A 15,088-nucleotide genomic window follows, 5' to 3' on the forward strand; every position below is an offset into this window, starting at 1 on the left:
TGTTAACAATCATGTGTTATACCCTCTCAATATGGTGGCAATCTCATCGTGTGCTACTCAAAATTGTTCATTCTTTTTAAGTTCAAAGCTTGGAATAGATTGATGTGGTATTTTAAACCAATAAACATAAGTTATTTAATATAGAAATATGACATAGATTCAAAAAATAATATCGAAAGGTTAATTCTTTATTAGGTGACTTGTATTTATTAGTGTAGAGTATCGCGTCAACTATATTCAAGAAGTATCTAATAACTATTATATCTTTTTTAACAAGCAATATAGCAATATAGCAATACGTCAGCTTAAGGAATATAGAAAATATAGTAATACATCATCATAGGGAATATCACAAAAACCCTAAAAAAAAAACAAATATAAAAGCCTCATTTTTGTCACAAACCTTAATGTGTAATTTTTTTTAGAGAACTTCACAACTCACCATTTTCATCCTTCCTATTTTACCTAAACAATTACCAAATATCTCCCAAAAAAAAAAAAACAATTACCAAATATCAAAATAGGAACACATTTCATCTAACCAATTACCAAATATTAAAATAGGAAAAAAGTGTCAAAGTGTCGTGTTTGTGAGCTTGTTAATTAAAATTGTGAATTTATTTTAAATGTAATACGATATTGGTAGATTTTTTTTGTTTTATTTTTCTATTTATTTATTTTTTGAGAGAGGGTTGGCTTATATTTGAAAGGATAGTAAGCGTGCTTATATTAGTCAGATTGGCAAATGTTACTATTTCTTCTCATCTTTTCTAAACAATTACCAGGTCCTAATTTATTTTAGACTGAAACACTGAACCAAATTAGAAAAGACGCATGATTGCTACCACCTCTACGTGCCTGTGTATATGCAATGGCTGCCACAAACATTCTACAAGTTCACAATCTCTCTCTCTCTCTCTCCCTATCTCTCTGTTGACTCTTTCCCTTTCTTTCGGGTATGCTATAAAAACACAACTTTGGCAACAAAACAAAAGGCCAATTAACACACATGCACTATGTAATGTACATTATACAACAACCACCATCATCTTCTTGGACGTTTCCTTGACCTGCTGCTTGCACTTCCCACCACCTCCGACTCACTATTATCTCTCCCCCTCTTCCCCGAAGCTGCCGCCACGGTCACTGTCTCCGGCCTCTTTGGCGGCCTCCCAACCCCTCTTTTCGCCTTTGCATTCTCCTCTTTCGTCCCTCTCCCACCTGTAGAACTCCGCGTAACCCTCTCCCCCCTCCCTTCATTCTTCCTACCCCTCCTCTTCTTCTCCTCCTCCTCCTCCTCCTTCTCACCTTTACTCTCAATGCTATCATCTTCGGAAACATCATCAGTATCCTCCGTCACTTGATCACTTGGCGAATTCTGCTTCATTCTTTTCAAGAAGCTCGCCGCGCCTTGCTTCTTCTTCTTCACCGCGCTTTCCTTCTTCTTCTCTAACTTAATCAACTCCAAAGCGTCATGAGAGCTGAGCACATTCCCACCGAATTCATGTTTTATTTCACCACCACCTTTATTATTGTTTGTTCTCCTGCTTCTCCGACCCTGTCTTTCTCTAGTCCTTTTCCTCCTTATACCCTGCTTCTCCTCCCCACTAACCTTAATAAAAGTACCTTCATTCTTCTTCTGATTAATAACAACATTTGGTTTCTCCCCAACCACCACTTTCTCTCTTTTATCTTCTTTTCTACTAGCACCTTCGGTTAGTACTTTCATAGAACTGCGTTTCCCGCATGCCACCAAGGTAGCGGTAGAGGGCTTATTATTGGGTTTCGAAAGTGAGTCCGGTTCATGTTTGGGTTCAAGTTTCACTGTCTTCCGGGGTTGGGGTTGGGGTTTTCGGAGCTTATTTCTCAGCTCCCTGCGTACTAGAGCTCGGAGATCTTGGGCTGCAACGTGCTGGGGCGAACTTTTACGGAAAAACATGACACCATTGTTGAATATGAGCAGGAGATCACGAAAGAACTTGTGTATGTTATCCGCGTACACACCTCTGTCAAGCCTGGATTGAACCGTTCCGAGATCCATGTGTTGCCGAATCAAGTTTTTGTACCTTTCGGATTCCTGAAACAACAGTATATTGGTTCCTATTAAACAAAGAATATTGGAATAGAATATGGATGCTAATGCTATTCCACATCTTTGCCTTGAGATCAGAAAGTACAACAATTGTTGATTCCCATTAGACTTTTCTTCATTTTAATTTTCTGCGATTCCTTTCTGTACGTGCATGATCATCACTTTTGTTAATTCCTTTTTAATCTTTTTTACAATATTTTTTTTGGTGGGGGCAGAATGGTCATTCCAAATAAAGTCATACGTTAGTTGCATCGGTCCTTAACTTAGCTGACGCAACAATAATATAATAGAGAGCCGTAGGGACACGGAAAGTATTTTACCACTAGGACCCTATAATTTTAAATTTAATGGGGATTAATTGTAAAGTTGTGATTTTTAAAACTACAACAAATCTTAAGAACAAAAGATTTTCATAATTTTTGTGACTCCTAAGAGGGTATGTTATGAATATTATGATTGATCTTAATAAATTGGAATCATCTATCAATAATACAGCTGTTGAAAATAATATTATTTTAAATCATAACTTTTGACATTTGAAAAAAAATTAAATAGAAAAGAAAAGATCAAAATTAAAACTATAGAAAAATACAGCCCAATTAATAAATTTACACACTTGATCAAAATGTTAGCGTATGAAAGAGGGAATGCGTAAGTGCGGGTCAATAAAGAAGCCCTTTCAGTATAAAAAGGAAAGTTTTAGCTGTAAAAGGAAAAAAAAAAATGCACGCAAACAATGATGTCATAAAGAGCGAAAAAAAAAGTTTGAACATTGTGCCGCATTTGTAGTAGATTTTAGGGTAAACTAGGTTTTGCTCCATATCATTTACATTATATTTTAATTTGGTCCATAATCTTTCAATTATGTCAAATTGGTCCTTAATTTTTTAAAGTCGTGTCAATTTAGTCATGCCTTTATATCTTAGATAGAAATTGCTGACATTGCAAACAACCAAAATAAAAAATTAGTTTATTGCCACATTAACAAAAACTAATTTTTTATTTTTGGTCATTTGCCACGTCAACAATTTCCATCCAAAATATAACAACATGAACGAAATTAACACAATCCTGAAAGGTTAAGGACTACATTGACACAATTAAAAGATTAGAGACCTAATTGAAATATGATGTAAATAATAAAGACTAAATATGTAGTTTATCTAGATTTTAACACTTACATATGGAAACCACCACTACTACATGTGAAAAGTAATCAAATTAACGTTTAACATGTGTATTGGTTATGGCTAAGTGTGTGTAGAGACTTTTTGTTATTTATTGGTGGGTTATGCAAGCAAGCAACTCCCCGTCTTTAAAATTTTAAGTTTAAATTTAAAAATAAAAATAAAAATAAAAGGCAAAAAATTATGGTCCCCAACTGGCCAAAGAGAGTCAGCTAAGTGGGCTAGATTGCAGCACGACCTGGATCAAGGGATAAAAAAACAAACGGGTGATCTACAATCAACACGTGGCTTGTATAACGAGTATACGTTACATGCAACATAGAAACCAATCGCTCCCAAGGATTCAAACGACGTAGCATAAAGAATAATATCCACATGTTTTAGCTAAATAGTTAGAACTCAGGGCTTCTAAGACTTTCACCCGGCTTTCTCTTAGTGTTAAAAATACTTAGTATCTTTAAAAATAAAATTTAAAAATTATAAATTATAAAAAAAAAAAAAAAAGCCTTCTCAGGCTAAAATACGGGAAAAAATTTGTCGGACTTAAAGAATAACAAAACGAATTGTAGCTTTCACTCGGTCTCTTGAACCCCTAGACGAAGAAGAAATACTTTTCACTTGAATCAGAATGGGAGGCCAGTAAGAATTGTGAGGAGGGGTTTGAATTGACACGTTGCAGCAACATGAAAAGGACAACGTTTTTTTTCCTGAGACAGCCCAAACAAATGGACCGTCGTTTACTCCTTTTATCTTCTATTACGAATCGACCAGGGCCACATAAGGGCATGACTCGAGGACTACTACATATATCCGTATAGGCTCGCCACCTTAACAACTCCAAGCGACACATGCCAGAAATATGGCATAAATAGGTACCCCGCCTAGGTAGCCCAATTTTTATTGGCCACATTTGTGACCGTCTTAACCATGCAACCACCATAGGAGATTTTTCCCTGTTACCTCATCCCACGAGGGAGAAATTATTAGGTCCACGAGAAGGACTGATGATTTGGCCCTTCTCCTATCGAATGAAACAAAACCATCTATGCAAATGTGTAAGTGAGCTTCTTAATCAGCACAAAAAATAGAAAATAAAAATTACCAGGTAATGTCATATTTGCTTAAATAACAACATTTTATTGGTTGGGAGGTCAGAGAAGACCATGTCAGTAGTCCTCCTAGTGGACCTAATAATTTCTCCCCATGAGAGTGTAGAACGTGATATATTGCAGTGCACCTATCTAAAGAAATTCTTATTTGGTACGTGTAGTTAAATAACAATTTTCAATTTTTTTGAAAATACGTGTAGGTGAAAAAATATAAAAATAAATGTAATATTGTTTAAAAATTGAAAACATATATTTAAACTAGCATACCAATATCCTCTATTTCAAGTGTTTGTGTGGGACCCACCTACTGTGATGGTGTATACACCCAATACAAAATATAATTTTCCCTACCTACTAAAGGACCAAACTCCAGCCAAAATTTGAACTAGCAAAAAAAATTTTAAAAAGTTAAAAACTAGTATCTATCTATGATGATGATGATAGATACAGACAAAATAAAAACAGTAGCCTCACAATAGAGCGTTTTATGTTTTAATCGGATTAAAATTAAAAGGCCTTTTGGTTCTAAATTTTCGTCCCAAAAATAAAAACCTTTTTGGTTTTACTGGACCCATATTGCTACCCATTTAGGAAATGGGTAACAATCCAATCAAATTCAAATGCCACGACAAAGGTGACAGTCCCTTTTACTAGGATGCATGTGTAAACAGTATATGTTGTAAATCTTAGTTGTCTGGCTAAACATGGTATCATGATATACTGATAGATAAAAGATAAAATTAAATTAAATCCATTTTAACTGATCAATAGAAGACAAAAGACCGAACATATGCTTTCAAAAAAAAGACCGAACATATAAATTCTATTTGGGAAAAAAAAAAAAAAAAAAACATTTTGTTTCTTTTAAGAAAAAAGAAGAAGTGTTTAAGAAGAACTAAAAATGTACGATTGTCGATTGATATCTTATTTTAAAATTACTAAAAGAAGTAACAAGTAATAAAACCCACTCAAACGGCAAAGACTATTCGTACGCTGTAATCTATTTACTGTTTTGAACTTTTTTGCCTTCGTGTCCTTAGCATTTTACGCTGATTATTTATTATCTAAAATATTAAAATCTGAGCACGCTACGAGCCAAGTCGGCAAGGCCCAGGTCAGGTGTGTGTAACTTAAAAAGAGTCTTATGTTTCATTATGCACTATACGACGTAGTTTCAAATGTATATAACTGGACCCCACCTAAAAAATATAACATGCACCCACACCCTTCATAAGCATCATTGTAGTTCCCGTTTATTTTTAAATTTTTTTTTTTTGTCTTTTAAGTTTTAACCCAATGCTCACGTGTCCCATCACAGTTTTCTGTACAGTATAATTACCAAAACGCCCCTAACAATGCCTATACGCTATGTATGGCACTATCCGATTGGTCCACAACAGATCAACCTGACATTTGAGAAAGCATCACGTCCGTTCATTTTATGACTTACGATGTAATATTGATCCTCTCTCTGTTTTTTTTTTTTTTTTTTAAATTTTTTGAAAAAAAATATAAAGAAGAATATATGTTTTGTTAAGAGTATAAAGGATACCTGGCTCCGAAGCCGGCGCTCGAAAACCGAGCCGAGCCGATGCGACCGAATGATTCCAAGGAGCTTGATCAAGGGCTCAGATTTGACGGCTGAGACACGTTTTGTGGCGGGAGACACCTCATCAACCTCGGGCTCCTCGCCGCTGCTACTTCCACCACCACTTGAACTGACCTTACGACGCCGTTTCTTTCTTGACAAGCTCGCTGAGCTTTGTACGTCACTGCTTTGCTTAGAAGCCGTTTCCTTTTCCCGCTTCGACTCACCGACCGATTCCAATCCCTCGTTCGACTCGCTGAGTCGACCCGCCCGACTCGGCTTAATCATAATCCCTCCTACAAGTTTTCTCTTCTCACCTGCGTCGTCATCGTCGTCTTGTATTTCATTTTCATTTGCGTCCACCTTACCGTTCAAGACCGGGCTCGACTCGGTTCGACCCGGATCCGGTTCGTTTCTCTCCGGTTCGGGTCTAATTTGGACTTTTGCGGCGTCGTTTCGGGCTTGACCCTCGCCTTTTTGAGTCGTCGAATTTGACTCGTTGAACGAGCGATTCTCTTTATCGTCGGACATATCGCCGGACACGGCGAGATTCTCTGGCAACGGAGTTGTTTCTCCGGCGTCACCTTCGAGATCTTTCTTCAGATCGACGTTCTCCGCCTCCTCTTTCAAACTCCGGTCTCTCTCCTCCTTCAACCTCTTAAGCTTCAACTCCAACGACCTGTAGACATAACAACAACAACAACAACAAACTCAGATCTTAAACCAACAGATCTCCAACGAGAAATGAACACAGATAATCCGATCAGCCGAATTACACGATCGAGTCGTCGCGTCGTCGGACCTCGCGCTTAAGCTCCTCGACCCGAATCCGACGCAGCTCCTCCGCGATGCGACCCGATTCGTCGTCGTTTCGAGCCATGAACCGTCGTTTAAGGTCGTCGAACTTGTCCTTACAGTACAGAGGAGTGATACCGAGCATGGCGGTGGCGGTGGCGGCTGTAGCGGCGGAGGAGGAGGAGGAGGAGCTCCGGTTCTGAAGTTCCATGGCGATGGAGTCCCAGCTGGCTGTGCCGTGACGGATAACGGCGCACGCTAACAGGAGGTCCTCTAACGTGCCCCAAGGTTGAACGCTCGTTCCGTGCTCCCTACCCATGCTCCTCTCATTTCCTCATATTCAAATTGTTTTAGGGTTTTTGCGTTTCGATGGGGAGGGACGGAGAAGAGGAGGGGTTGGGTTTGTACGTTTTTTTTTGTTTTGTTATGTGATATATGGAAATGGAGTATATTATTATCTATCTCTCTTTCTATTACTACAACTATTAGTATTGTGCTTTTTTTTTTTTTTATGTGTTCGTTTTCGTCTGCGGCCTTTTAGATTTGTATTTATATGTGTGAGTGTGTGTGTTGTGTTGTGGTTCTGCTTTTCGATTTTTTGCTTTCTTCGCGGTTCGGAAGAAATGGGTATAAACAAAAGAGTGTTTTGGGCTTTGATTTCCAGCTCGCACCACCTTGGCAAAAGTTATGAAGTTTCTTTCTCTTCTCTTCTATTTGTGACTTGTAATTTTACGAAAATGTCCCCTTTCGAAATTATACCCTCTCCGTCACAGACTGAGTGTTCTTCTCCACATATCGTGGCTCGACGTGGGTCCCACCGCACCTGTTATCAAGGGTTAGCAACTATCACGGCCGTCACAGCCACTCTAGGGAGTGTTTCTTATTAGCAAAGTTTGATAAATCATGTTTTAGAGCCCATTTAGTAACATTGTTCTAGTAATATTGTTTGTATTTTTTAAAAATATGTATGAGTGTAAAAGTGTGTGAAAATATGTGTAATATTATTTAAAAACTGAAAATTGTTACTCAAAATCACATGCCAAACAGCCCCTTAGTTTTTTTTTTTTTTTTGAAACAAAATGTTTGAAATGTTGTAGAAATAGTACTAGTAGGTTTTGAATTCTAACTTAACTGACACCTCCCCTGTTTTAACTCATCGGACTTATTGTCACTTTATTTTTACAATTGAATCAATGGTGATAAACTATCACAATCGTCACAGTGATATCGTAATTATTTTTAGTGAATGAGTTGTAAAATAATAGTAGATATATAGCTCTAACTCAAATGTTAAGTTATCTTTATGCAAACGTAAAATATAAAGTAGGATTATAAGAACCACTATTGTCCCTGTTTTTTATTAAATAAGAGTGATGAGCTATCGAGGTCGGCACAAACAATTCAAGTACCTATTTTTTGTTGTGATTATCAAATTTATCATCGTTAAACTCATTTTATGGGAAAAAGGGTGCAAAAATAGTAGTAGGTTTAGAAATTTAATTCAAACTTCACATTCTCTTTTTATGAATATGCAGTCACTCTGGCTGATAAAACCACTTTATAGTATTTTTATTTTTACTTACCAAAATTATCATTGTTTTACTTTTTTGGCAACAAATCGATCTTTGTGTTCTAACTTTCAAAGGTAATCCTAAGTTAAAAATCAAAGATTTTCCCTTATTATTGATGGATTCCCTCTCTATCTATTCATACTCTTTCAGAGTGAGGCTTCAACAAGCAATAAGCACTTGATGATCCCACAAAATATGCTCACTTGGAGAATTCTTACTCCAACTGTTCCAATGTTGTATAGTTAGTAGTAGGTTTGAAACCCCAACTCAATTGCAATAAAGCCAAAGACACAACAAAAATTCACACCAATTAAACAACATTCCAAAATTTGCTTATCACCTCACACATGGACCTATCACTATTTACAATTTAAATTTTGTTAATGACCTACATATGAGGTGATAGGCTATTTGTGAATATTATATATATATATATATATATGTGTGTGTGTGTGTTTATTTAGGAGGGACTCAATAATAATTAGTGCATGATTTATGTGAGATATCTAAACAAGTACCTTTTTAAGTTTATAATTAAATTTATTCACTTCTTCCAACTCACTCTCATATAGATATGAGTTTGGATTCAAATTATACATTATGTAAATTTATAAATAAAAAATTAGTTCACATAAGAAACGTTTTATTTGAAGGTTATTTATTTAATTATTTATTTACAAAATTGCGTTATATTACATGCAAACTATGAAAAAATATATATCTTGATGGATTATGCCATCGTCAATGTCGTCATAAATCTCCACCCCACACTCATCCACTCACATGGACAAGACAGATAGGCCAGTAAAAGAATGCACGAGCATCAGAAGTGCATTAAATATGCTAGTATGTTTATGACCGTTACCCAACAGTCAAATACCCTAATGATTACGCGGCCGCTACAATCAACATATTAACCACATTCCTGTTATGGAATGGGTAGTTATGAAGCCAATGGTCACTCACATCGCATAACTAAGGGTAGCATGACTCCATTCGCATAGGTACAATAAGCATTTTGACTAGCTTACCCACGTCAGTGTCTTCTAATAAAATTTCCTTCATATGAGTCTTTTAACCTTTCTATGCATTATGTACTGTGTTTGGACGAGTAAAAGTCTGTTTGGATATCGCTTATTTTGTTGAAACTGAAAACTTATTCGGAAAATACTGTAGGTAAAGGTAAAAGTTAGCTGAAATAGTACAGTGGAGCCTATGAATAATACAAAAGTGCAGTGGGGTCCATAAATAGTAACAAAAATAAGCTAAATAATGAAATAATTTATAATTTTCATTACTTCTCAAACGCACACTAACTCACAAAAGATTTTTTGCATTATCGAGTTGAATAATAAATAATAGATTGTTGGCAAGAAATGTGTAGCATTATTATTGGTTTTAAGAACCAAAAACAATTGTGTAATCTAGTTGTGAAAATTTGAAAAATACTAATAAAATAAAGAAGCAGTGCAAGTGCAACATTATTATTATTTTAAAAAGATAGACCGGGATATAACTTTTTGTGAGTGAATACGAGATATTAGTTGAAGTGTTTTATGAACTGTTTGATTATTTGACCATCTCATACTATTTTTATAAATTGTACGGTTGATATTGAGGTACTGCAGCATCAATAGTCTCTCATAATTCATAAACAATGAGAATATGATTCGACTGTTTAGATCTGGTAAAGTCGTCGAATGATCATATTTCGTTTTCTAGTGGCCTTTTTGGCTGTGGTTCTTTTTTTTTTTTTTAATTGTTGGTTCCTACTTCCTAGTCGTGGTTCATTTCTTTTACGCCAAATATACAACAATTATTGAATTAGTAGCATATCCTTTTAGGCTTATCTCCAAAAATAGTTATAATGATTCTCTAGAAATGCTTCTGACTGATTTATCACATTGAAAATAGGTTGAAACTCTACATCTCAAAAAAAAATTATTGAAAAAAAATTATTTTTTTAAAAGGTATAGTAACAATAAAAATAATGATGATAATAATATGAGTATGTTATAATATATTCAATTGATAAAGTCTATTATTGTTAAATAAAAAATATATGATCAAATATAATCTATACTAAAAAGAAGTCTATTTTTGTCTTGACATTATAATAAAGAATAATAATCCGAGCGGACATCATGAATTCAAAACTTATCATATATAAAATAATAATAATATAAGAAGATGCTTGGCTGTCAACTTGTTCCAAGTTTCAAAACTTTGACAAAACTCACTAATAAGCATAAATTATAAGTTTGTAGCGTGCCTTTTATGTTCTAACTCATTTACCCCTTGTTTGTGTATGTAAGTGTTTGTTTCTTAAAAAAAAAAAAAAAACACGCACTAAATTGTGGGCCTTGCGAAATGTGCTCTTTTTAGCTTTAGATTACGGTGCTATAAACCATGTTGAGCAAGATGTAAAGATCATGGTTAATCTCTTAGTGGAGACTTTTGTTATAATATGCTGATGGAGCTTATTATTATTATTTTTTTGTTAATAGCTTATTATTATTTAATTTTAATATTGTAGGAACCTGTTGTTTCATTAGCTAATATGGATGCACAACAAATTTATAATTTTCTTTTGTATTTTTAACCACCACTTGTGGTTAGGGCAGTAAATGAGTTGAATCAAGTAGAGTACTCAATATTTAGACTTGCTTATTTAATTTTATTTCAAACACAAGTTGAATTCAAGCTTATAACCAAACATGATTACATATTCAAACTTGGTTAATTTTTTTTGTCGAACAAGCTTGAGTTTATTTTTGAGTTACTTGATTAGCTTATTATTTTCCTATATATAGTAAAATCCTGACTAAATTTGTTTACCTTTTCACAAATTCATGAAATTTAACTATGATTAGACTATTTACATTATCAATAAATTACAAATAATAATTTGGTATTATATGGACATATTTATAGAATCCATTCTCAAGTATATATAAGTATATTTTTAGGTAAATGTACAAATAATAATTGGGAATGACATCGAACCAATTGATAACTTGTGTACTTTTTTTTTTCTCAAATTGGTTATATTTATTTTGGCTATTATGTTTAAACTTTTTATTTAAATATTTTGGTTTTGATTTGTGTTAGCATATATAAATGGAAATTTGTAATATCCCCTCAAGAACTACAAGTGAAATTGTGTAAGTTTTACAAGTACATAGTCTACTTCAATTATACGTGGCTTTCTCTAGTAGTCATTCCACACCCACTTTGGATATGTGCAACAACCCAAATTAAGAAAAAGATGGGCTGCAGGCTCCTACCACTTTTGGATTTCAGATCACAATCGACCAATTTGGATTTCTGGTTTTCAGCTACATGAACCTTTAGTATATATGACTGAACAGGCTTATAGATAATGCTCTCGAATAGACCCTGGACATGGCTCTCTCTCTCTCTCTCTTCACTTTTTTTGTTGGGCTCAGTTTTTTCTTTTCATAATTAACTTTTAAGTAAACAATGTTACACCAATTTTGACCACATCATTTTATTTATTACCTTTTGAAAGGTCAAGATTTATTTTGCTACTTTAAAAACTATAGGGTTTAATTTGGATTATTCATAAATTATAGAGTTTAATACTTTAAAGTGAAAATTCCCTTATTGTTATTTATTGACAGGCATGTGATGTGACATCTTTTAGGAGGAAAAATTAAGAATATATTATAAAGCATTTGCATCAATTTTTAATGCATAAAGCATTCCCTTAATACATAAAGCATTCGCATTTTTTAAATACATATTTTTTAAAACACTCTGCGACAAATTATCTATTTTATACTATAAGATAAAAAAATCATAATTTCCAATTGATGTCTGCAAATCTGGACCCCACAGTTCTCATCCAACTGATACCATCACCGCCTCGTCGCCGTCAATAACCCCCCGAGCCGCCAGCACCGCATCCAAGATTTAAAATTAGCAAGCAAGCCATGCCTCTCTTCTCAGATCTGTGCCTCGCGGAAGTATTATCTTTTGACTTAGAGAGTTGCTATTACCTCACCATTCCTATATCTGATCACCATTGAATTCGCTTTATACAATGCTGCTAGCTTGAGGTGGATTCCAACAAGTAACCTGTTGTGGTATTGTGGTCTTAGGTTTGGCTTTATGCATTATAGGAATTCATTCAACCACTCTCTCGAGCTTCTGTCATCAGTTGCGCGCTCACGCCCACCCAGGACTGGTTTTCTCTCAATTTGTTTCTTAGCTTCCATATTCTATATCCATGTAACCATTGCAAACAGAGCCACTTCATGTGTTTTAGTTCTCAATAATACAAGATTTATCAAGTAAGCCATGTAACATATTTGCTCCTCTAACGCATCTGAACTCCAAGAAGACCAAAGTTTTGTCCCATACTAACTGTATATGATCACAATTCCACAACGCGTGAAGGCTATCTTTGACATTGTCACTGCACATTTCACACTGGATGATTGGATCCGCAGTTACCTGCCTCTTCACTGTCTTCAGTAGGTTAAGATATTAGGTAATGTCTCGTTACAATTTATAAGTCCCCCGTAAGAATTGTTTCACCTGATTGACAAATGCTAGTATTGTAGCTCAACTGTAACTTTTTTGTGTTTTCAACAAAAACGTTTAAGATTTAAATCTCTCTTCCCAACTGTAACTGAAAAATAAAATAAAAAAGTGTTTCAATTGATTCGATATGTAAATCTCTTAGTCCTAAATCCCTTTCCATAATTTTTGAATTCTATGATATTGATGTGGGATGTAGAAGCATCAAGAAGTAGAACACAATAAACAAAATATGTTTGCTTCTAAAAATAATCTCGAATCCACGAGAATTCCTTGAATCCACAAGCAGAGCCATAAATTTATCTTTGGAAGGGGCACACACACACACACACACACACATATATCTATTTGTTTGTATGAAATGTAAAATAGTAATGTACAATATTTCATAACTCATATTTAAATGAATTTTTTCAAGTTCCACTTCCACCACTGATGGTCTAGAAGGATTTTTTTTGAGATCAATCATCGGAGATTTGGAAGGACGTTCATTGGAAGTTGACACTTCAACATTAGAACCCAAAAGTGTATTATTTTTTGAATTACCATTTTCATTTTTATTTTTGAAGAATGAGTCAATAGTCCTAAACTTACCCATGAACCTATATTTATCAAATTAAATTATCACTCACTAAATAAAATGATTGTGAGATTTAAAAAATATATACTAAAAAAATACTAATAGCCAAAAAATTGCTAAATAAAAGACAAACAATCATTCAACTGTCAACGCATAAAAAAATAAAATAAACAACAACTAAATACATGTTAATATAGTAGCATATACTATTTATTTTAATCAACGAATCAAGTACATTTATAATTTATAAGTACTGTAAGGACACGAAAATCAAGCGGCCCAAACCCATTTAGAATTGTGAAATTGGTACTACCCAGTCAGGCCCAAATCAATAGATATTTATAAAGAGAGTGGGATAAAAACAAGTTGGGCATAGCTTGAGGATTCAGACAGAGAAGGAATAAGCTAAAGTCAAAAATTAAGTATATAAAAGGTTCTTTACAAGCTCACCCGAGGACGATATTCTTACACAAGGATATACACTATTCTCTCTCTTTTTCTCTATCGTTGTTCTTGTTCTAATCTCTTCTTCCTTTTATTTTTTCTCCCCCTTTTCATTTGTAAGTCCTCTTTCTTTATATACTCCTAAACTTATTGCATCCTAGCCCTTCATCTACAAATCTCCAAACTCTTCTTAGGACACTTGTCCCTTTAAACTTCTGTTGAAGGTGGTAGAAGGAGCTACTTAGCTATGAATTATACTGTTCAAGTCACTTTCTCATCAATGCAGCTGATAAAGTTGTTGTCAGTCATTTAATGTGAAGGTAGTAGGTAAGCTTTCATTGGAAACTTCCTTCACCTACCTTAACTCTCTCTTTGAACACCATCCTCTCCATTCGGATTTCTAGGAAGTATTTTGTCCTTTCTCCTTCTATCCTTAGGTGAATCCCCTCCTCGGGATTAGAATGCTTTTATAATGATAGTTATAGCTTGTTGTATCCTTCTTCGGTCCTTGGGTCCCCACAAGTACATTTATAATTTATAATCCCATTCAGTACATAATATATTGATTATTATAATAATAAAGAATATATTATAAGGAATATAAAAAAGAAATCCAATAAAAATAAAGTAAAAAAATCAAAAGAAAGCAAATGCAAAGTACCTTGGAGAGAGTTAAAAACAAGGGGTCAGCTAGTCAGCTAGGGGCACAGAGCATTGCACAATTAGGAGATGGGGGGCCTACGAAAGTTGCCAATGGATACAAGGATAACGAGAGAGAGAGAGAGAGAGAGAGAGAGTTGTGTAAGGCAAAATGTTTTTGCAACTGTCTGGGGGACTTGGTGGTGCGGCACATCAACAAAACTTTTGACTTTTTCAATTTTTCTAGTGCTGTGGTACAAGTATGCCCTAGATGTGTTGGAATGAAAATTAGAATTTTTTTTCCCTTTTATTTGTTGAGATGATTGTTAAAATACCTATGTATTCATTTGAAAGATGATTATTGTAATTTGTTGACATATGAATTTATGGATTGTATTTTATTTAAATTATAATTATGTTTATTTTTAGACTTTCTTAAAAAGATATATATATATATATATATTATCAAGTATGAGAGAAATTATAGAGTCCTCTGGTGAATCATGTCACTTGTCCA

General features: G+C 34.5%; 1 protein-coding gene across 1 annotated transcript; it reads right to left on the reverse strand.

Moving 5' to 3' along the window:
• Positions 1-838: 838 nt before the first annotated feature.
• Positions 839-7,456, reverse strand: LOC126719907 (uncharacterized). The gene is made up of 3 exons (XM_050422408.1): positions 6,753-7,456; positions 5,941-6,655; positions 839-2,077 (listed from the first exon to the last, which is right to left on the reverse strand). The coding sequence occupies exons 1-3, from the start codon at positions 7,088-7,090 to the stop codon at positions 1,046-1,048; spliced, it is 2,085 nt and encodes a 694-aa protein (XP_050278365.1). The 5' UTR covers positions 7,091-7,456; the 3' UTR covers positions 839-1,045.
• Positions 7,457-15,088: the final 7,632 nt, after the last annotated feature.

The sequence above is a fragment of the Quercus robur genome, chromosome 1, assembly GCF_932294415.1.
Source record: "Quercus robur chromosome 1, dhQueRobu3.1, whole genome shotgun sequence".
In the NCBI taxonomy this organism is placed as follows: Eukaryota; Viridiplantae; Streptophyta; class Magnoliopsida; order Fagales; family Fagaceae; genus Quercus; species Quercus robur.

Coding starts and splice junctions, on each gene's coding strand:
- LOC126719907 (XM_050422408.1), bottom strand. CDS start 7,090: ATGGGTAGGGAGCACGGAACGAGCGTTCAACCTTGGGGCACGTTAGAG. Junction 6,656..6,752: donor CGACGCGACGACTCGATCGT/GTAATTCGGCTG, acceptor TTATGTCTACAG/GTCGTTGGAGTTGAAGCTTA. Junction 2,078..5,940: donor AGCGCCGGCTTCGGAGCCAG/GTATCCTTTATA, acceptor CTGTTGTTTCAG/GAATCCGAAAGGTACAAAAA.